Source organism: Neopelma chrysocephalum, unplaced genomic scaffold (assembly GCF_003984885.1).
Source record: "Neopelma chrysocephalum unplaced genomic scaffold, ASM398488v2 Primary Assembly neopelma1_96362, whole genome shotgun sequence".
Taxonomy (NCBI): domain Eukaryota; kingdom Metazoa; phylum Chordata; class Aves; order Passeriformes; family Pipridae; genus Neopelma; species Neopelma chrysocephalum.
This window is the reverse complement of record NW_020925010.1, coordinates 93,558-116,111: the sequence shown is the minus strand read 5'-3', so window position 1 is coordinate 116,111 and position 22,554 is coordinate 93,558. Positions and strand designations below refer to the sequence as shown.

Here is a 22,554-nt window from a genome sequence, read left to right as displayed (position 1 = left end):
CGGCAGAGCGGTGCCCGGCGGCAGAGCGGTGCCCGGCGGCAGAGCGGTGCCCGGCGGCAGAGCGGTGCCCGGCGGCAGAGCGGTGCCCGGCGGCAGAGCCGTGCCCGGCGGCAGGAGAGAGAGCCAGAAGGAGCGCAGGCAGCTGGAGGGCTTCGCTGCCGCCGCCGAGCCGCCGCTGACAGGTACGGGCTGCCCGGAGGAGGGGGGAGCGGTGCCCGGAGCGATGCCCGGAGCGGTGCCCGGAGCGGTGCCCGGAGGAGGGGGGAGCGATACCCGGAGCGGTGCCCGGAGCAGCGGGGTCACGGCAGGGCTGAGAAAACCCTTGTTTGCCGTGGTGAGGGCACACCTGGAAGCCCCCGTGGACAGTAGCGTTAAGCCTGGTGGCCGTGCTCCCAGCCCAGAGGGCCTTTGGAGGGGTAAATGAAAACTTCAGCAGTAGCCCCTAAGAGACAAGTGCAAGAGCATTAACTCCTCCTCCAGCATGCAGTTTTCATGCTGGTTTAGCAGCCCTGTCGATGTCTTTCATCGCCCTGGCCGTTATCCTTAAGTGTTTGATGCTCTCAGGCTTGTTTTCTCAGTACCTGTAGGTTTTTTGGCATTTCAACGTCTTCAGCGTTCTAACGTCTCCAGGGATCTGTGCTTGTTTTACCTGAAGCTTGTATTGATGTGCCAACCTTATTTCCCAGGTGAATTCTTCATCACGGCGCTCAGTGATGGCCGAGTCAGCTGCTGGGTTCTGGTGCGTGATATTGGTTGGTGAAATAGGGAATTGGTCAACTTTTGTACCAAGAAGTCTGGCACAGTCCTCTTTGCAGCTGAAGGCTTTGCTGTGCTGTACCTCCTTGCATTTGGAGGTGTCTTTGTGAGTCTGGTATCGAGCTGCAGGTTGTTGGATTCAGTATCTAAAGTATCCAAGGGCTGGCTAATTGTTTCCAAATATGGAGAGTCTCTGCACTGAAGATTGTGGTTTCACCCTCTAAAGTTCCTGTTCTCCTGTAGCAAGCAGTGAAGCTTAACACATAATCTGTTATTAAGATATTTTCTTCCTGTAGTAAAGGCTTCCTTTAAATTCACCATAATTGAACTGTGTGTTTTAACGTCCTAGAAAAAGGCCTCTGGTTCCGGGTGGTTTCTCCATCAAGTTGTTACTGGTGCTGTAAATTCAAGTGCTTAGGCTCAGTTGTTGCACTGCTCCCCACAGCAATTAATTGACCATGTGGAGCAGAGACTCTTTCCATGTTCTGGTTAACGAGCACCTTAGGATGATATCAAAAAATTGTCACTGTCCCTTTGGGCAGTTATGTGAAACTCTCCTTTTTCATGTTCCTCTGTCGTTATGTGACTTTTTCAGAGATCACTGCCTGTAAGACCAGTACTTACAGTAGTAACAGCTTATTTTATTTAAAAGATACTTTGCTGTGGTTATCAACAGAAGGTGTAGGAGTCTGTTCAGTGAGCAGCAGAGTCTCAAGTTTTGATGAAAATGTCCTTGAACAAGGACTGGTGGTTATCAGTGACCTACTAGGAGCATGGTAGTATGTGAAGACCATCCTTTACCTCCTGCTTGTCTGTAGACAGTGTCTGAATTCTGTGGTAATACACAGTGGCACTGTGGAGTATCTTTGACTATTCTCTGCAACCTTCGTGTTAAGGAACACATTTTCTCATATAGAGACACCAGACGTGCACCTTGTTAAAATGGAGAAAAGACTGCTGGCCATAGTATCCTTAGGCAAAGGGAATGAACATTTGTTTTAAGAAGAGTTATTTCTGAAAAATGCGCTTTCTTTTTTAAATAAAATGGCTATCCTGGATTTTATGCGTGCTTTATGTTTGTCTTGGGTGTGTTAAGAAATAAGGACTGCTCAGGATGCTAAACCAGGGTAGATAGCCAAGACTTGGCCTTAACTGTGTGTTCTTTTGGATGTGCTGTCTTAGCAAGTCTGCTCTGTAGGGCAGGGATCACTTTGTGAATTAGGGCAACTACATACTGATGGTGTAGCTGACAAATATAAAGTGAATGGTGTGTTGGGGGAAAAATCTTCAGTAAGGTGGGGAGTCAGCTTTTTATTTGGGCAGTACAAAGTTGATTTTTTACACAGGGTTCCACTAGAAACCTATAAAAGGTTCAGAGGAGTATCAGCTTAATGGCTGAGAATTAGCAACTTCTTGGGAAGGTCCTCGAACTAGTTGAGTTTGGCATAAACCTTCTAATGATGGACACATTGGTAGAAGAGTGCACTTCTGCCTGGGGAAATAAATAATATTAAAATTACTAAATGGTGAAACTAATTATTATTAAAAAAAAACAACCAACAAACAAAAACAAAAAAACCCACACCAAACTGTATTTTAAGACTTTGTTTCCAGACTTTCTTTCTGATTTTTTTCTCCAGGGAGAAGAGACACAGCCCTTCCAGTCTTTCCTCAAGTGTTTGATTGCTTGGGTAACAAAAAGTCTTGTTAAAAGTTTCATGACTTTTGTATTATTACAGTATTGTTTCTCGAGCATTTTAAATCAGAACAAAAGGGTCTTTACCTTTAGAAAGACTCAAAGCAAACCTAGTCTTCTGTCTTGTAATATAAAAAGTTTTACAGCAGGTGGAGAGACTTTTTCGTGGTGTTATATTTTGAAGTTAAAATGGAAGGTTTACTCACAAAGTTCTGTAAGTTGGCGTTTTGTTCACTGCCTTTTTCAGAGGAGTTTTTACTAAATTTCTGGAGATAATTTCAATTTGAAGCAGCCTCTTCAGAGGACTTCGCCAGGTAATGCAGTAGTTTGACTTTTAGAATCCAGCTATTTACTATATGAATTGTCACAACTGTAAGGAGACAACTTTTTAATCTTTCTTTTTTAAGGGGAAACTGGACTCCTATTTCACGGCCCACCAAAACCTACACTTTTGACCTTAATGATGTGTTTTCTTGCCTTTTCCTGACTGTTCTGTGATTTTTTTTCAGACTATATTAGGATTTGGGTAAAGACTGGTTGTAGGTATTGCAGCTCTTGTAATTGCACCTCTTAATGTTAACTCAGTTCATTCTTACCACAGTGACCAAACTGCATTTGCCAGCTCTTTATTCAAAAGGCACAATTGCAGAGCTTGCATTCTTTACCAGTCCAAATTGAATTTGTTGATCATGCAGTAATAAGCTCTGTTCTTTTGAAATCTCTAAACCTTTGTTGCTAATACCTCTAAAAGGTTTTCTTCTTTCGTTTACGTTTGATGGCTTTGGTACCATTTATATTTAGTCCCTCTGAATACTATGTGTTTGAATTTTTAGCTAATATGGCATGGGAAGTTTCTGGGGAGTTTTGTCTTAATCTGGCTGCAATTTTTTTATTTTTAAATAGTTTATCCTGATAGTGTTCTTTCAGCTACAATGTCATAAGGATTTTCTGGAGGAAAGCTGTAGTAGGCAATTCTGTAATTGAGTAAGTACTGGCACACATGAAAACAGAAGACCACAGAATAAAGTCTAGCTCCATGTGACTTTCTTGGGTGTGTTGCATGCAGTAGCTGAAGCCTTTTTTTGTTATTTTGGGACACTCTTATTATTTTGCAGGTCATGTAATTAGCTACGCTTTAGTTCACAAAATTAATTGAAGTTTGGTAATAAAATCATGTGGACACACACATTCAAAGGGGGGAAAGTAAGATTGATTGTGGAGTCTTAAATCTGCCACACTCTGAAGTATAGCAGAATAAATCCCTGAGAGTGTGAACTGCCTTTTACTACTTCCAGTTATGCAGCTTTGTTGTAAAGGAAGATTAAGTTGTTAAATAAATTTCTTTACCTCAGGTTTCCCGCAGCTGAGTCTGACATCCAGTTTCTAGGGGGAAAAATTAATAATTGAATGGTACTGCACTTGGTACAGCTCCAGCTAGGTGCTTCCCAGGAGGGACCCAGAACAAAGAGGTCCCTGGGATTTTATACCCTTACAACCCATGCACCTGTGCTTCACTCACTTCACACACCTTGCATGCACCTCTGACTCCAGTGGGAATGTTTTTTGTTCTGGAGTCTTCTTGTTCCTTATCACATTCTTTCTCTGTAGCTGTTTTGTCTGGATGGGTTGCAGCTTTTGCTGATAAGTCAGGGCTTCTTAATCTTTTAGTTTGCACTGGTCTCAGAGCCTCCCTTTATTGTAGCTAAACAATAGTACAAGACTAGTTCACCATTTCAAGGTTAAAGTTTGCAGCTGGCTGCCTAAAGCTGCAACAGCTTTAGCTGCTTTTAGTAAGCAAAACTACTTGGCAAGAGAATCCAGTTAAAAGAGTTCAGCTAACTAAACTTAATTTACAGCAGTTCTCCCTTTGTTTTTAAGCTTTCTTGCTGTTATGTCAAAAAGAACTCATGAAGTCTTTCAAGGTATAATTGTTTGCCAAACACTCTTCCTATTGATGACAACAATGCTGGCAAGGGGTATTTCCCAACATTGCATAATAGCCCAAAGTGCTGTTCCTAAACTTGAGGCCATTATAAATCTATCTGACTACAAATCTGAGTAATTTTTTTTGGTTTGGTTTGGGTTTTTCTTGTTGCATTCAGTTTAAGCCTTTTTTATGAGCTGGACAGTGTGCTACAGGAATTTCCCTTGAAAGCCTAATGGCTACCAACAGCATTTGGATTTCAGATCCATTAGAAATATTATTTTCTGCTGAAGTAAGGGACTCTCATTCTTTCCATAGCATACCCATTGCATGACACACTCCAAAAGCATATTTAGAATCAGTATAAATAGTCACTTGCTGGTCACGTTCCCACCAGGCTGCTCTTGCTAATTCAATTAATTTGGCCTCTTGGGCGGTCACCAAGGGTTGTAGAGGTTCTGTTCCAAGCACTTCACAGTGTCTCACCACTGCATAACCCCTGTGTTGTTTTCTTTTTGTGTGGTATGAAGATCCACTGGTGAACAGGATTAGATCTGAGGTCTCTGGAGGCTGGTTTTGCAGATCTTCCCATAGCTGGCTGGAGGGAAACACCTCCTCACAACAACCAGGATGTGGCTCATTCCTTTGTTGGAAGGAACAAACAGTGGAGTCGCTGAATTCAAAACATCACATCTTTTCAGGGTAATAGCAGGTGAATTAATGATCTTAAATTCAGAACAATGTGTCTTTTCAGGGGACAGTGATTGTGTAGAATGTCATTTAAGAATCAATTCCACTTCATATGGTGCACACACAGTTGTCAGGTGACCCAGAACCAACGTTCCTTTTATAGCTTGGAAAATCTTTTCTTTCTCTTGACTCCAATGTGTAGACTCCACTTCCTCTACCTTGGTAACTTCTTTCAGTGGTTTACTTAAGTCCCCTAGACCTGGTATTTGGGTTTTTCAGTATCCTACTGTACCTAAAATATTCCTTACAATTGTTTTCTTGGTTGCTGGTCAAGGTATTTCTACCACGGCCTGCACCTTTTTTGCGTCTATTAATCTTTGTCCTTTTGTTAATATTAATACTAGATATTTCACTTCCTGATGATACAGCTGAGGCTTGGAAGTTGCTTAATTGCCTGAAAATTTCATGCAGAGTGGTATTTTGGTACATCCTCATCTAATCTGTTCTTCATGAGCAATAGACAAGTATTATATGGTGATGCACCTACTCTCAAAATTCCTTGTGCCTTTGTGTGGTTTTGAATGCTCTTTTCATCTCCTTGGGAAGAAGAATACTGTTTTAGAGCTGGAGAGGGTTTTTTTTTTCCCTTTGTGTTTTTCTTATTTATGGGTTAAGCCAAAACTAGCAGTTCTGCATCAGTGCTGATTTTACTCCACAGGTTTGTGGGTACAATGTTCAACATTTCTGGTAGTTCTAGTACCTGTAATTTTAGTATTTACAGGTGTTTTCCCCTGTAACAATAGCTCAGCCTGCTTCTCCCGGAATTTAAAAAAAAAAAAAAGGCTGTATCTGTTGAAACAGTTTAAGCATCAGATTTCTTTGACTCCTCCTCTAGAAAGTAAAGCAACAGGCAACTTATCCAAGAGAACAGGCTGTTGCAGTAACCTTCCAGGGAAGCTGTAGTGAAGTGGAGAATGGTGGGATGCATCTTCAGGTGAATACAGATTGCAGATGTAACTGTAAGACACAGAAAAAAACACTTTAAAGAGAGGCTAGACTGGGTAACTAGGAAAGGGTGAGCTTCAGTTTTCAGCATGATGTTTTTAAGACCTCAAGCAGATGACCCACAAAACTCCAGAGCTTTTCTTTTGTGTGTTTTGTGTGATTTTGAAGAAAACCTGCATACCAGTCTGTGTATGCAAACAACCAGACAAAATTGGGGTGTACTTGCAGAGGTAGCTAAGCATTTGAAGTGTAGCCCAGTTCTTTTTAAGTGAAAGCTACTGTGGCAGTGCTATACAAGATTGCTCATGCTTTGTCTTGGGTTTTTTTGCCTTTTTTCTTTTTTCTGAAGGTGGCCCTTCAGCTCCATAAATTTAAATAAGTCTGCACTGGGACATACATATAATTGTACAGCTTATGCTATCACTGGTGCCAGGTTTGGTTTGCACTTATGTGCAAGAGCTGAAAGTTGTGTTTGAACTGATTTACAAGCAGGTCACACAAACTTCTGCCCTGAGGGTGACTTATCTTATTAGAGAGGTATTAGAGGTGCTGCATGCTGTTTTAATTCACATCTGTCAAACCAGTTACAGGTGGTTTTTTTATGCAGGTAATAAATGCCACAGATGATCTTTCTAGTGTTTAAAATCCATCTGCAGTAATTGTAACCACCTGTTAGAATCAGCCTTACACTGAATTTGGAGTAGAACTGACTGCTTTGTCCAGAATGCTCAGTGCTAGTGACATGTCATATCTGACACATCTGGTGAGAGGGCTTCTTTTGAAGTACTTCTAAATGGTACTGGGTAACAGAACCAGAGTCTTGTCTTGTTGAAATTACTTTTGCATTTTTTCTTTTTTTTTTTTTTTTTACTGGTTCTAAGGAGCTCTTTGAACGTGAAGGTGAAGCTGAGGTTAATACTAAGTACATAGGGGAGGTGGTCTCTGACTGCTGCATTCTTGCCAAATTAATCTTTTTAGAATAACTGAGGCTTCTGATAGCCAATGAGAGGATAAAAAAATAAATAAAAATGCAGTGTTCTGTTGCAGTCGTGCACTCAGACCCAAACAAAATAACTAAAAATGAGCTCAGAAACGAGTAGTCATTTTTTCCACAGCAAGATTCCAATTTGGAAATAACACTTGTATAGTTGGTAGCGTAGCTGAGATGTGTGTAGAGCAGACAGATGTGCAATTCTGTATTTTTTTTATAGTTTTGCTTTGTGTTAGCTTGAAATGCTTACTCAAACTCCAATTTCAAAAGTTGTCCTTCAGCCAGAGATAACATTGTAATTTGAGGAATGCAAATATGCTCTCTGCTCTAAGGATTGAGTAGTCCTAGACCTTGAGAAGGGAGAATTACTATCTTGTGTGTACAAGTATGACTGTTTTTACTGTATCACAAACAGCTTTATTTACCTCTCACTGAGTGGATAGTTCTTTGAAATTTTCTTTTGAAGGATGATGTTAGGCTTTGTGCTGGCCACCTAAACTTTGATCAGAGATCTTATGTGGTCATTTCTGTTGAGCTGTGAATCAATTTGCATCTTTATATTGTGGCATAGAATAGGCTTTTCTCTCTCTGTGTGCTAGCAGCAGAGGCACAGTAGCCAGGACTGTCACTTGTTCAGTGACTTGAGGTCAGTAATTTGCTCAGCTTTGCTCAGGTGCTTCTCCTGGACAGAGTAGCTCAGTTTCGTTGGTTTGAGAGCCATCTTTCTGTAGTTCCTTGATTGACTTAAACCAACACTCTTTTCAGTGTAAGTATAGAGGCCTAGCAGGCAAAAGGCTTGCTTGTGGAGAGCTTTGTCCCAGATGGAGCATAAAATTTGGGAAAATTGGGAAGGAAGCACATAATGAACCCTAATCTTCTGCTAGATGTATACAGGTTGAGTGGAAAACCTCACTGTATTCTCTCTTACAGTGCATGGTTTCTCTCCATTCACCCTTCCCAACCTGATCCTCCTTAACCCCAACAATGGCTGAACAAAACCCTAAAAATCTGAAAATATGTTTTATGTTGAAATATGTCGACATTCTGGAATTAGTGGTGTTGAGGCCTTTCTGCTTACTGCTTGGGTTTCTGCCACTTAAACACAGTGCCCTGTAGTGTTGGTGAGTGGTCCTTTTCTCCATAGAACAGTAATAAAAGGAGACCCTGCTCTGGTTGTTAGATACCACGGCCAGGAGCTTAGAGTAGAGTGGAAGGCTCAGACTTCAAAACTGAGCTCGTCTGTCAGATGTGTGATTTCATGATCAACCTTGTCTCTGAGTCATCCTCTTGCCCTCGTTCACTGCTTCTTCAGCCGTCATGCAATTACTCTTTTCCACTGAAGCTTCTCTGCCTCATCCTGTACTATACACGAAACGCTTTTTGTTCTCCTTTTCTGTGACTCAATGTGAGCAAAATTAGATTTTTCTCCAGACCTTCTTTTCTGGAAACGTCTGACCTGCGTCAAAACCTGGAGTGTTTTTGCAGGTTCCTCAAGACAGAAGAGGTAGGAAGTGTCTTTCAAACAAACAGTGTCTGGCGACATTAACTATGAGGGCTTTTAATGTTTTGGTGGACTTGAGGTTGGAGAAGGTAAATCTGAAGAGTGCAAGGTGTAATGAACTCCTTTCAGTCAGTGGTTTGGTAAGTGCAGTTCAGTTACTGAGGTGGTTTGAAGCTGCCTCCCTGCCAAGTCTCCAAACCTCACCGCAAGAGCTCCCCTTGCCCCCAAAACCAAGGGAAAAGAAAAAAAACCAAGAGAACAGAAATGAGAGAGAGGCAGCTAAAGCAATATATATAAATATATTTACACTTGTATTACATTTATATACAATTGAAATATGTGTACAATTTCAAAAGGAAAAGGGAAGGGGGAAGGAAAAAAAAACCCGAAAAAACCCCCAAATACGATCAGAAACTCAGGATCTAGCAAACTAAGGAATTAGCAAAAGAATATCTTACTACTGTCCTTGGGACAACAGAAAGTCGCGCTGGAACGACTGCCGCCAATCTCCACCTCGCCAGGCCTTGCCGGGCCTCGCTAGGCCTCACTAGGCCTCACCAGGCCTCACTCCCCAACACGACAGACTAAACAGCAGGGAATCCGCACCCTCAGAGCCACTGGAAGGAAAAAAGAGACCGAAGGCCTCTCCTCCTTTCTTCTTATACTCCTGGCTTATGTAAAAATCGTAGGGAATACTGATTAATATGGGCACTTCCTTGGTTACAAACTGGTCACCAAGGAAGGCCTGGACTAAACTACTACAGTCACTGCTGAGCTGTTGGTGATCTGTGTGTGTCTGTGCAGGCCAGAGACGACCACCTCGGCGGGAAGAACAGCAAGGGTTCAGTTACAGAGGAGCAGACGTGACGCAGGACAGGGTTGAGTGGAGACCATCTTTCAGGGAATACCGTCCTGATGGAATGCAAAGACAAGAGGAATTCCAAGTGGAAAGGTATGTATCATGAGGAGGGAAGTAAGGTGCCTCGCAGAGGATCTGCACAGGAGTGGGATGGAAAAGTGATCACCTTCTTAAAAAGCTACTTCTTCTAGTAGCCAGGCATGATTTGAAGGCATGATCTGCACATTGTTAGTGTGTGGATTTGTTGCAAGACTTGGCTCGTGCCTGTCACAGCTGCAGTTCCAGCTTTCTTGCCTGTTGATTTGGAGCAGTTTGTTAAATGTTGGAAATACAAGAGGAAACTGAAAAGTGTGTAAAGGCCTGAAAATGTAACACTTAGTCTGCAACATATTAATAATAATTTCTGAGCTCACATGCCAAGCTTCACAGAGCATGTGGTGAGGTTACAAGTTTTACTGTTCAAACTGAAACCAGACCTTTGTAGTATTACTTACTGCTTGGACAGTGAACACATATCAATTTTGCTTTCTTTGTAAGTAGTAGGAAATTCCAACTAAACGTTTAATGCTTCAGGGTGTGGCTGTTCTTCCTTTACATCACAATAGTTGGTACTTAACAAATTGCCTGAAATTTTTAGTAATTACGTCTAAATCTGGGTTTAGACAGTGCAGCTATTGCCTAATAGAGTTACTGAGGATTTGACAGTTTTATAATGTTTTCTTTAACTTCTGTGATGTTTTCAGTGTTACCAAGAAACAGCTGATCTTTCTGTTCCCGTTTGTGGTAATAATTCCTCCTGTATTCAGTCAATGTCCATTTTTAATGACAAAACGGAAACAACTGCACTGTGTGCTGTAAAAAGATGCCCTCTAAAAACTGTGCAGTAGCTGTTGTATACTGAAATGTCCCACAGCTGCACAAATATAACCATATGTTTGGGTTTTTTTCTCCTTGTTCACTGTTCTGCAGGGAAAAAAATTTTACTGGTTATCATCTTTGCAGGCCACTGGAAAGATTAGACTATGAAAGACCAATCAGAGGTCGTAGTGGAGGACGAGGTGGAATGCGAGGCAGAGGAAGAGGTGGTAGAATAAACAGAAGTTTTGATGGCTTTGACCAAAGAGGAAGATGTGAATTTGAAAGACAGAGTGGGAATGACAAAATGTAAGTGTTCTGTGTCCTGTTTCCTGCTGGGTGTACACTACAGTAGTGTCTCTTGAGTGTTCTGTTCCCTCCTTCTCTATCCAAGCTGGAGGCAAAAAGTCACTCCTGGTTTTAGTTTGAGGTCCTAGTGGGGAAAAAGCTCCTAAAGTCACAGAATTCTGTTTTCCTCTCCAGAGGGATGAAAGCAGATGACAAAAAGGATGGAGGTGGAGCTTGCAACTGCAGAGCAGTTGAAGTTGTTATGAGGTGCATCGTGTACTGGTGTCCACCATAAATCAGAATTTTCCATGGCCTACCTTAGATCATCATTTTCGTGTCCATTTTGAGCTTTATAAGTGTTGCTTTCCATTATTGTTGTGATGTTCCACGGTTTTTTAAACTTGTCTCCTTAATGGTGAGATTAAATTGTAGCAAAGGCATGATGGTGTTTGTTCACTTAAGACTGCCAAAATCTTTTGACTGGAGCCAGTTTGTCCTTTAAAGGAAATAAGTTGTGACTTTTCTCAATAGTCAGGTGGTATTTAATGGCATTGCTTCAAAATGCTGATTAAAAGATTCAAACCCTGTTCGGGGGCTTGAAGTCCAGTCTCTTTTTCTTGGGTTTTATGGATTATTCCTAAATTGCCAAACTGTGGCACAATTCAGTATGGCTCTGGAGCTAATACTTGGCTGACTCTACCACTGAAATGCATTTTAAAGTGCACAGGAAGATCAGTAGCATGATATGACCAATGGTCAGTTAGATTAAAAAGAAATTGGGAATTTTCTGTTCAGGTCTGTATTTCTCAGAGTGGCACTGGTTTCTGTTCAGATTTGTGAGATCTCACTGAAAATGCTGGCTTTTGTCCATTCTCTGCACCTGGCAATAAACTACTCTTTCCAGTAGCTTTTGTTGTCATGTACATCTAGAACTCTAATTGAAGGCTGATAAAGGACAGAGGAAAGGCAGCGCTTTGAACTTACAGCAAACGTCTTTGGCCATGTACACATTCACGAAATTGTTCTAAAAATCAAATTTTATTTTAAAATCTAAGCTTCAGAACTCAGACTGGGCTCAGGCAATCATGCTAAAGGTTTGAAAAATGCAGCCTTGGTTTGTAATAGTAAAATAGAAGTTGTACTTTTCTAATCCTCCTCATTTTGTTAGTTGCTCAACCAGTCACTTAGTAGATCTTTCTGCTTATGATCAAAGAGGTTTTCTATTTTTTTGTCTTCTTCCCAAGGAGTTCTGGAAAAAAAGTGATGTATTGATCTGCAAGGTATTTTTTTTTTCCAATGACTCATGAAGACTTTGTGGTGTGTTGTTTTTTTTTGTTTACTGTTTTAGTGGGATGGAACAGGCTGCACCTATGGAAGAGACTGTAGAAACTGCTGAACAGCCAGGGACAGCTGAAGGAGAGCCTCTGAGCAAGTACTGTCTGACTTAATAAATATTTTCTTTCTAAATGCAAAGAAAACAATTACTGTTCTATTGGGAGGCACACTTGAAACGTGAACTGTGAAGTTTTGCTAGTGCAGATATTTAAAAATAGAAAAGCTTTGTCTATGTTTGTGAGTATAGAAAATACATCCCTGGTTCTGACTAAAGCTTGATTTCAGGTGGCTGGAGGTTGCATTTAATTGCACCATGATGCTTCCTAAGATTTGATGATGATCATTTCAGGAGGAGCTACATATTATCTTTTACCTTTTTAACTTGGCTAATTTGTGAAAACTACTGTGCTTTTTGAAGCTCTCTGAGAAAAGGTATTCGAGGTGCTTGTACATTTAAAATGCACTGAGATACTCTAAGTCTGTAGTAATCAGTCACTAATATCCTGCAGTTGCCATCTATTCATGAAGGGCCATGCAGAACTTGTAAAAACTTTCTGGAAATCTTCTTTTAATCTTAAAGTAGCTTTTAATATGTAGCTAGAGATGTGTACACATGGGGAAATCTGCCTCTGAAATCGAGTGACTTATGACTGAATTTCCAGAAAACTGTTTCTAGATGAACTTAAATCAGATGGGTAGTGCAGATGCATTGTCAAAAATGCACTGTAATAGTTAAATATGAGAAATTATTCAGCTTTTTTTATTTTTACCTTTAGTTGTTTCACACTTGCATTTGTTTCTAACTTGACTCAAGCTCTGGAGACACGTGCCAGTAGCAGTTCCTTGTAGAGCTGAAGGCATGAGAAGTGTATGCTCTGGAAAAGGCCCCTCTCAGAATCTACCAGTTATCTTCAATTCTTAGAGATCACTAAGTATTCAGTCAGGCTGTGAGCCTTTCTGGAGATTTTACTCCTGCTTGTTTGTTTTTTTTAAAAGCTGCTTTTAGGAATAGTCCACTGAAATCCATAAGATTCAAAAAAAGCGAGTAAACTAAAAGCAGAAAATTCTGCAGTGTGTACTCTTTTCAGTGCAGTATGTCTTGTCCTGAAGGCTTACAAATGTATATACAAAAAATGAATTACATTTATCTCATTGCACTTACCTTTTGGGGGGGTGTCAGCTCAGTGACTTTATGTATTTTAAAATAATTTTAAAATAGGAGGCCATGTGGGAACAGTGCCTAGGTCATTAGGGATTGCTGTAGGCATATATCTTAACAGGGTGGGATTTTATTATTTAGTTTTTTCTTTTAATATTTAAAAGCAAAAGCTGGTTTTATGCTTCAGGGTGCATTTAAAAGTCTTGTATGCTTAGGTTGCCCCTGCTCCCCAGAGCTGCTGCCTTCTGCTTTTGCTACAGCCTCAACTTATATAGGATTGTGTGTTTGCTTAGGCTGCTGCCAGGATCTTTCTCATTTTGACTCTATAATGCAGTGACTGCAGGGAAACCCTTTCTCATCTGCTGTTTTGTTGCAGTGGTGTGCTTTTATTGAGAAAGGGATGGAAGGCTTGGGTTTGCTTCTTCTCTCATTCTCCTTTCTGTTGTAACTGTTTCCATTTAAAATTAAACTGTAAAAAAAATGTAATCCTGGAAATTGGGAATAACCTTCCTGTGTGAAGATGCTGTGAGTCTCTCTGGTGTGGTACTGGCTAATTTCAATGCAACTCTGGAAAAAGTCTGTAGGCTTCTCCAATTTAGGGGGTCTTGCCCTGAGGACTGTGTCGGTGTTGCCATTCCTGAGCTTCTATTTACAAAGTATTGCAGGACAAGAGTTGCTTTAATACATCTGTAATAGGAAGCAAGGTTGTTTTTTTTCCCATATCCTCAAATTTTATTGAGTATATCAACAAGATCTGTCTTTGTTTGTATCACCCCAAATTGCATGCTAATAGCTGGGGTTTGGTTTGCTGCAAAAGCAAAACCTAACCTTAACAGTGTAAAAAATGCAAGGGTAAAAAATACAGCAGGATAAGCTTTCCTCACATCTGCTTTCTGTTTGTTGAACTTGTCTTCACAGTCAGAGCAATGTAACACACTTGTGTTGACTAATTCAGATTAATGGACTTTTCTTTTTATTCAGTACAACATATAGGCTAATCAATTTCTATTCCTAAAGGGTATTTGCAGAGTTAGTAAATTTATCTTCAAGCTTTTTGAACTATTTATCTATTTTTTTGGTTTGCTTTGTTTGATTTGGTTTTTTTTTGTTCAAAAAGCTGTTCACAGATCAGGTCAGAGATTCATGAGTATTTGGTTCAGTGTTTTTCTTCTGTGGTAAACTTGTACAGTTGTTGTTTGATCTTACCTTGTTTAACTTTGAATTTTGCTATAGCTGGTGGTAATGCTCCTGTAAGTGCTGTTAAGTGGGAAAGATTCATGTCATTGACTTCTTAATAAAAGCTGGCTAAGGATTTGCTTTGTGCAGCTGAATAATACAAAAGCTGATCTGAGAAGGACTTGCCATGATTATAAAGAATTGCTATGATTATTTTTAATTATATGAAAATAATAGCTGAGCTGGATGCCATTACTTTCTATTTGCATTTCCTCTGTTAAAAAGAAAAGGTATTTTGTTTGTTGTATGACCCAGGAATCAAGGCACAGCTAGAGGGTTATGGTCATCCACTGAAAACATTGAAGCAGTAGGAACTGTTGCTGAAGACTCTTGTTTAGTGATTTGGTGGGACTTTCATTGTGAATTGGGTTTGCTCGTGTCCAGAGGTTGCACTGAGTTGTCTGGCAGTATTTTGTGAGCATGATTGCTCATGTGCCAAGGAGCTTATTAATTTGATTAATCAAAGTGCACACCAAGCAGTAACTAGAACTGTGTAAGGTTAGAAGGTAGAAAGTAATGCACAGAGTGCACTGCCATGCAGGCTTGGTGCCCAAAATAACCTGCTGCAATTGAGTCTCTGCCCAAAATGTGATATGCAGGTTTCTGTTGCTGTGCCTCTCTCGTGGGAGGTGTTTTCCCTTGGGAGTCTTGACATCCTAAAACAAATTTTAACTGCTAATAACCTAGCAGTTAAAACCATCCTTTGGAGTAAAAATCAAGCCGTGCCATGCAGTTGAAAAAACCAAATATTTGCACTGTAGATCCACAAGTATTTCCTTTAGAACTGGCAAATGGTTGCTTTTGATAGACGGGTACTTTTCAAAGCAATGCCTTTGTTTGCTCTTTGAGAGGTCGAGCTGCTGTATAGTGAAATGTCCTCATGTTATCTTGTGGTCATAGCAATTTAAACCTGAAAGGGGGCTTTCTGACCCAAGGCATGACCAGCTGTAGCTGTCACTTCTCATGCCTGTCTAGTTGGTTTTAATGTCCCGAGAGAGATTTCAGTGTCCCTTGATGGTCTTTCTAATAGTTAAAAAAGAAAAGCTGCTGTGTTAGGGTTTGTTTGGTTTTTTTTCTCCTGAGTGTCTTGCCTTGATATCATGGATATGCAAAACCTTCCTTTTTTTTTAGTGTTCTGTATTTCCTCACCACAACTTTAAAGGCTTCTCAGGCCTTAAGACATCGTCTCTCTGATGTGTTGAAAACTTAATGGGAGAGGACTTCCTGAAGTTCAGATATGCAATTTACTGATTCCATTCTGAGGTAGTGACTTTAGAAGAAATTAAACCAGTTTAATAGAGACCCCTTTTATTGGTTTGCTTTCTCTTTTTTTAATTCCTCTGGGTGTTTACCACTAATACTGTTTTTCCAGCACTTGCTCCCAAAACTGAAGCTTCAGGTGATTGATCAAAAATTATTTTGCCTCTTACTCTTGAAGACAACAAGTTGAAACGTTTGGGGTGCAATTTGTTCTTAATGCTGTTACATGTGGAACAGTATCTGCTGGTGTTTTTCCAGAAGTAGCTGCTTCTTTCACCAGTATCTTTTTTATTTAACTCAATCTCTCTAGTATAGTTTCAGATTGTAATCAGCATGGAACTGCAGACTGCTTACCAGTCTTTTAACCTTTAATTTTTGGTTGATACAGCTGGAATTTTCAAAATAACAGGGCATGAAGGTGTGTCAGAGGGGGAGGCATCTGGTACAGGACTTGTGTGTTTGTTGTTCTTCTGTCAAGTGAATTTAAAACTGTGTTCATCCTAAAATCAAAATGAAGGGCTGCCTCACTGTTCAATTCTGCTTCTAACTGTCACGTGCTGGGTGTCTCAGAAAAATACTGTCTGATTTTGACTGGCAAGAAATGGAATGGTTTGCTTCAAGATCAGGTAGGAAGAGGGACCAGCCCTGTTCCTGTATGAGGTAGTTCTATAATGTACAGAATGCTCCAAACAAACCTGTGCAATCTGATGGGCTGCTCTTATAACTTCAAAAAACAAAATGCACAGTTTACTGACTGTCATTTGACTCTGCTTCTTTCCATAATCAAAATTTCTAACTTACATCTAATAAACCGTGTATTTACATTGGGAAAAATCACCAGCAAGACTTGGAACTGTGCCTGACTGAGGAAAACCAAATCCATAGTTCTCCCCCCATATGGGACCTAACAAAAGGGTTTTCCAGAAAAATCAGTGTAAGGGAAATACTCAATTTCAACTGCTATAGCAATAGTGTGGGAGAAGGGAGAAATGGTTTCTGGAGTGTCTGGGAGTAATCAGTGTGGGTTTTCCTCTAGTTCATGGCATTTGACTTGTTTAGGCAGCAGAGAGTTACAGTGATGAAGTGATTTGTGCTCTCTGTGTGTGGTGCTGCTTGGCAGGGGACAGCTTTCTCCAAGTATTATTAAAAAATATACCTGTAGTGCTCCAAGAGCTGCTGGTCCAGGGCAAGCCAGTTGTGGTCAGCATCAGAAAAGTGGCAGAAGAGTAATAAAGCAGTGATGAGTGGAGAAGAACCTTTAGTTTTGTCTTGTGTATCTTACAGACATAAAACCTTCTGTCTTTACAGTTCAAAAATATGCAATATGTTTTCCTTGGATATATCATCATCGTTGCACTTTGTGACAAATTAAAACTTGACTGGGATTAATCTGGTTTTTCTGGGTGATAAATAATGGCTCCCTGTGTGTTACTATATCTGACAAAAAAAAAAAAATTAAAGAAGCATCTTGTGAAATTAACAAAGGAAATGTTAATAATTACCTAGAAGATCCCATGGTGTGATAATATCATCTTTTTGATGACTGAAAACTACACTGAAACATGAATCCACCTCATTCCAGGACAAGTCAATGAAACTGTGCAATTGGGGTGTTTTAAAACTGCTCTGTGTGCTTATTTTACTGTGGCTGTATTTGCTAGGGATAGATCCACTATTAAACTGTAGGGTTAAGAGTATGAGAGATCAAAAGACAGAGTGTTTTTTTGTCTAGAATCTTAAGTGCTTGAACTTACTGGATGAGCAGCAATAGAGGTGGCTGCAGATGGCATCTGTTCATATGACTGACTTTGAACAATGCTCCAACTTACATTAATGTAAAACTCTCACACAAAATTACTGTGGGGAGCAAGTGGATTTAAGGAGAACAGTTTGGTGAAGAAATATTCCAAATATTTTGTTGGGTATCCTTACTTTAGAGATTAGTGTTCTTGTTCATCCTGGCATGTTGCAAGCTAATGGTTTTTACTTTACAACTATAAACCTTTAGAGCTGCTGAAGCAGAGCCAGTGGAAGAAGTAGTTCAAGAAATGACATTAGATGAGTGGAAAAGTCTTCAGCAACAGAATCGACCAAAGCCTGAATTCAACATCCGGAAGCCAGAATCCACTGTTCCTTCCAAAGCAGTGGTGATTCACAAGTCAAAATATAGCCATGATGTAAGCATTGCCTCAGGAATTCTGTAAACTGTCCTTTATGCCCAGCATTAGGAAACTGTCTCTATTCTTTTTTTACTAGTTTTAGTGTAACCTGAACAGACAAGAAGAGAGCAGTATCTAAGCTTTATTACTTTAATGACATGTGGCCCAAAACTTGCTTTAAACTTACTGTGTGTTCATTTTTCTTTCCCCTCTCAGACTATCACACCTATTTTGTATGCAAATACGTAATGTATTGAGTTGTTCTACCTTATGGCTCAGTCTTATCCATATAAAATGTGTCCTTGCTGCTGCCACCTGTGTAAATGTTCTGGTAATGCTGCTGGAGAAACTTGGTTTACTAAAAACTTCTCTTCCTAACTCTGAATCCTCTTTAGCTCACTTGCCAGCATACACTTGCATGCATATATTAAACTCAGTCTGGATGCTGAGTGGTCTGTTTTTCATCCCAGCTATCACTGTGCACTTGGAATATATGAATTTTAATTAATTATTTAATTTTTTTTCAGTTTTAGGGTCCTGCTTCTAATAACTAACCCTGGAGAGATTGTTCTGCTGTGATGTGCTTACCCACTCTGCCCCCCTTCCCCTGTATTTTATTTCATGATGTTACTGAGGTTGAAATTTCAGGGATGAGGTCTAGGTCTGGAGAGGGAGGGCAGGCTTCTGTCAGACCCTTGCTTACATTTCAGGTTTTGGGGGGGGTCACAAAACTATGTGCTTATAGTCTGGCATGATGGAGTTTTGATCCTTGCATGCAATTATGGACACATATTATCTTTTGTCCAGTTACAGTATTAACATCAGACCTTGCAATTTTTCAAGGCTTAATCCCTTCAGATGGTTGAGCACTTCTGGGGCAGACACTGGTCCTGAACACTGGTCCTGTTTTTATGTGTTCTCCTTAGTGGGACTTTGCTGGTCAGAGTTGCCATTGTTATCCCCTGTTCCTTCTCTAAAGGAGGTGGTGGGAGGAGTGGGGATAATAACTCTCCCAAACTCTGAAGAGAGAATGCAGGTGTGTGAAGAGTGCATACAGGTTTCTGTTCTTCTTGCCCATAAAGTTTCTGTTCTGGCAGTACCAATGAGCATGGAATAGGAGGTACAGGAACTGTGTAACACGGGCAAGTCGAATCCCTTAATTAAACATGGAATAAGTGATTCATTATTGTATGGGATGAGTTAACATCTAGTACAGGGCACATTAAACCTGTGATGGGCAATAGTTTGACATCCACTGGCTGTTAGGAACACCCAGAGTTAAAACAACAGCAGTCTCATAGCTAAAGACATGCAGACAAATACACCAGTTAGATAGTTTATGGTGTGGCCTTTTGTCCATTACTACAGGTAACTGTAGGAGTAAGTAGCTTAGGTCAGATTCTCTGGTCCCTTTGAAAACCTCCTAGATGATATTTCTGGAAAACCTCTTCAGTATTATAGAGCTGGTATTACAGAAGATTTTGTTGCCAGGAATCTCTGAGCCAACAAAGAACTCTCCCAGGCATCTGGGATGCTGCAGTTGCCTCATCTCTGTTAAAATCCTGTGCCTTCTATTCCAGGTGTCACCTCGAGGCATTTGCTGCTTTAGTCTGTAATACAGGTGTTTGTGCTGGGGAGGGGAGTCCATGGAAACTGTGGGCTTTAACCAGATCTTCTTTTTAGTTGCAAAAAGAAGCCTTTGAAGATGGTTCTCCTGTCTTTCGAAAGCCGGTGAATGACATCACATATCAGCTGGACATTAATTTTGGGAGCCTCCCTCGCCCTGGCTGTGGATCAAGAGGGGCACGAGGTGGTCGTGGTGGAAGATACGGAGAGATCAGACCTCGATCAAGAGCAGTGGTAATGGTTTTTATGAGTTTTTATGAGTTTTTTTGGTTGTTTTGCTGGTTTTTTTTTTTTTCTTTTTTTGGGGGGGGGGGGTTGTTGGTGTTTGTGTGTTTGTTCCACCACCTTTTGTGTGGAATTATTGATTTCCACAGTGACAGGCTTGTTTCTAACTCCTGCCTCATAGTATGTTGGCCTGCTTATTTTGAGTTCCTGGCCCACATCATGTTACTTCAAATATTTTGAGTTCCTGGCCCGTATCATGTTACTTCAAATACTGGTTCATGCTCCCAGCTCTTAATGCATGTATTTCAAAAGGTCTGATTACTGGATGCTGTAATGCTGACTAGAGGAAAGAATGCAGTGAAGATTTGTTTCTGCAATGAGTTTTGATGTAAACTGGGAAGTAATTAAAATGGCTAAAGGCTTGTGTCTCTTGGGAAAATTTCAGTGCAGTACAGTAACGATACTTAGATTTTCTGATCTCTCAGTAATCAGTGATCCTACAGAATGATGAGTTCAATATAGCCATTAAAAAAAAACCTTCTACTTAACTTTTTCTTTAAAAAAAAAGGCGTTTGCACACTGGAAAATGACATCTCTATTCTTCACACTAACAGAAGTTCTCAGTTTACTGTGACTAAAATGCTTTAAGGCTGGGAACTTTCAGAATAACATGGAATTGTTGATGCATTTTGTTTCATCTGAATAAAAAAAGGCTCTTTATAGTAAACAGAGCATAGTGTTTAAAGCTACAACCCAATTTGTGCAGTAGTTTTAGAATGTAAAAATATAGGAATGCTGCTTATAAAACCACACAGTATTTCGCTTGAGAGGGCTTTGCTTTCTTTGTTCATTCAGTGCTGCAGACCTGATGATCTTCTGGCCCCCTGCAGGCAGTAGATCAGCATTATAAATCCATTCACACTGCAGAAATTACAGTAGTTGTAACTTCTGAGATAAATGTTCAGGATTTCTGTGATAGTGATGGATACAACTTGACTGCAAGTGGGATTTAGTAGCAGCAGCATTGATCTTGAGTGGAAGAATGAACCCTTTTAAGGGTAAAATACATCTCCATGGCTGTCAGGTGCCTTTGAAACGCATTCATTTTTATAAAGCTTCTTTTTCTTACTTTACAGGTGCAGCCTGTGGCTCCAAATCCTGATGATCCTGAGGATTTTCCAGCTTTGGCTTGAAGGACCGTCACAAACGGCGGCCTCCCAAAGTAGCTTTGGAGTAGCTGTGAAGAGACCAGTTTTTATGCTGGCTGGGGATAAAGAAAGCCTGTTTCCTTGTGGGAAAGTTGTTCAGGTGTTTGGTGTGAAATTATTGCAGCTGTCTGCTAATAGAGTTGGGTCCTAGAAATATGGCTGGACCGGGATCCTGTGGCAGGTCCCAGTGTCTCCTTTGTGAGAGCTGTGGGGCTTCACTACCAGGCTTCAAATGAAGTTAAAGGGAACAGTGTTTTTTAAAAAAATGTGTATATAGAGATTCTATCAAGTTCTCCATGCCCCCATGGTGACATATGGAATGTACAATTGTGACTCTTTCAGCTGATTTTTTTGAGTGAAGTGTGTATTTCAGGCAGCCACGAGCTGCAGTTCTTCTTAATTTGGCAAATAAAGGCAAGTGCTCATTGTTTTGGGGTTGAGGTGTTATTTTAAGAAGTCAGAGTGGTAGAATGAAGCTTTTGCTCTTTGGATGTCGACTGGAACAAAATAAGAAACAAACAACAAAAAAAACAAACAAAAAAACCCAACAACAACAACAAAAAAAACCACAAAAAACCCCTCAAAACAAAACAAAAAAAAACAAACAAAAAAACCCAAAAAAACCCCAAAAAAAAAACCCCACAAAAAAAACCCCCACCAACCACCCCCTCCCAACAAAAAACCCCCAACCAACCAACCAAAAACCCAATCAAAAAATAACCCCACCAAACCCAAACCTCAAACAGCAGTCTTTAGATCTCTCTAAATAAAAGTGATCTGTAAAATTAAGGCACACAGATGCTTTTTGTTGACACCTAACCATAAGTCCCACTTCAGTAACAAGACAGAATCTGCAACTACTTTGAAGATGTTTAAACTTAAGTACAGTAAGAATTTTGAGCTGAAGACAGAACTAAATTGTTAAGGAAGCTTTTGATTCCAGCAGGAGCAACTACAAACTAAAATGTTTCCTGCCTCACCAAGAAGTTTGTGACATTGGGGATGAATGGGATGTTCCTTCATTGCAGCTTTAACAGACTCCCTCACCTGAGCCTCACTTGTTTCCTGTCCAAGGGGATGCTCAGAACCATCCTGGGAGCTCTGAGAGAAACAAGGAAACGGTGCCAGAAGCGATGACAGAAAAAAATGAGTGGATGAGCACACTGGACATTTGGAAGTAGCTCACAGGGGTCTTCAAATGCCTTGAACTCATTCTTTCAATTTACTGGGAAAGCAAAATAATATAAACCATTCATTTTTTCCAGTTCTCTGCCTCACTTCTAAGCAGTCTACTTAGAGAGCAAATAGTGGGTGAGACTTAGAAGGAAAAAAATGTTTTGCTTTGGAATAAGCTCCAGGAGTACTCAGCAACTTAAAAGATTTATCTCACTGATAAGGCTTTGCACAAGTAGGAGAAACTCATCCTAGAAAGACTACAGACTCTTTTCTATATGCCCCAAACAGAGGGTCTGCAGAGTAGTTCAGCCCAAAGGATATTTTTTTCTTGCATTTGTTAAATTACTTACATGACAATCTGCTGTAACATGAGATTTCATATTCCACAGGGAGTTCATTTTAGTAGCAGAGAGATACTCTGGCAACTTGTAGTAGGAAGACTGTGCAAGAGCAAACCAAGTGCTGGTGTAAGAGGAATCCATGCTGCTGCTATTTGAGTGATTGAACTGGATTAAATAATTTACATGACTCCTTCACCTTGTAGGAACAAGTTGCCTCATGAAATCAGTGCAGTTTAAAAATTAACTGCTGCTGCCCTTTTCACA

At 40.3% G+C, this 22,554-nt stretch overlaps 1 protein-coding gene across 2 annotated transcripts in view; it reads left to right on the top strand.

Moving 5' to 3' along the window:
* Positions 1–21,201, top strand: part of HABP4 (hyaluronan binding protein 4) — a 21,476-nt gene extending 275 nt beyond the window's left edge. The window contains exons 2-8 of one of the 2 annotated variants that reach the window (XM_027708587.1): positions 74–182; positions 9,368–9,515; positions 10,425–10,586; positions 11,914–11,997; positions 17,564–17,732; positions 19,398–19,574; positions 20,702–21,201. In XM_027708587.1, the coding sequence (XP_027564388.1) occupies positions 74–182; positions 9,368–9,515; positions 10,425–10,586; positions 11,914–11,997; positions 17,564–17,732; positions 19,398–19,574; positions 20,702–20,758 (906 nt within the window). In that variant the 3' untranslated portion in view covers positions 20,759–21,201. Of the gene's footprint in view, positions 1–73; positions 183–9,367; positions 9,516–10,391; positions 10,587–11,913; positions 11,998–17,563; positions 17,733–19,397; positions 19,575–20,701 lie in introns of both variants that reach the window. The other variant, XM_027708586.1, reaches the window with a different exon arrangement.
* The last annotated feature ends 1,353 nt before the right edge of the window (positions 21,202–22,554 follow it).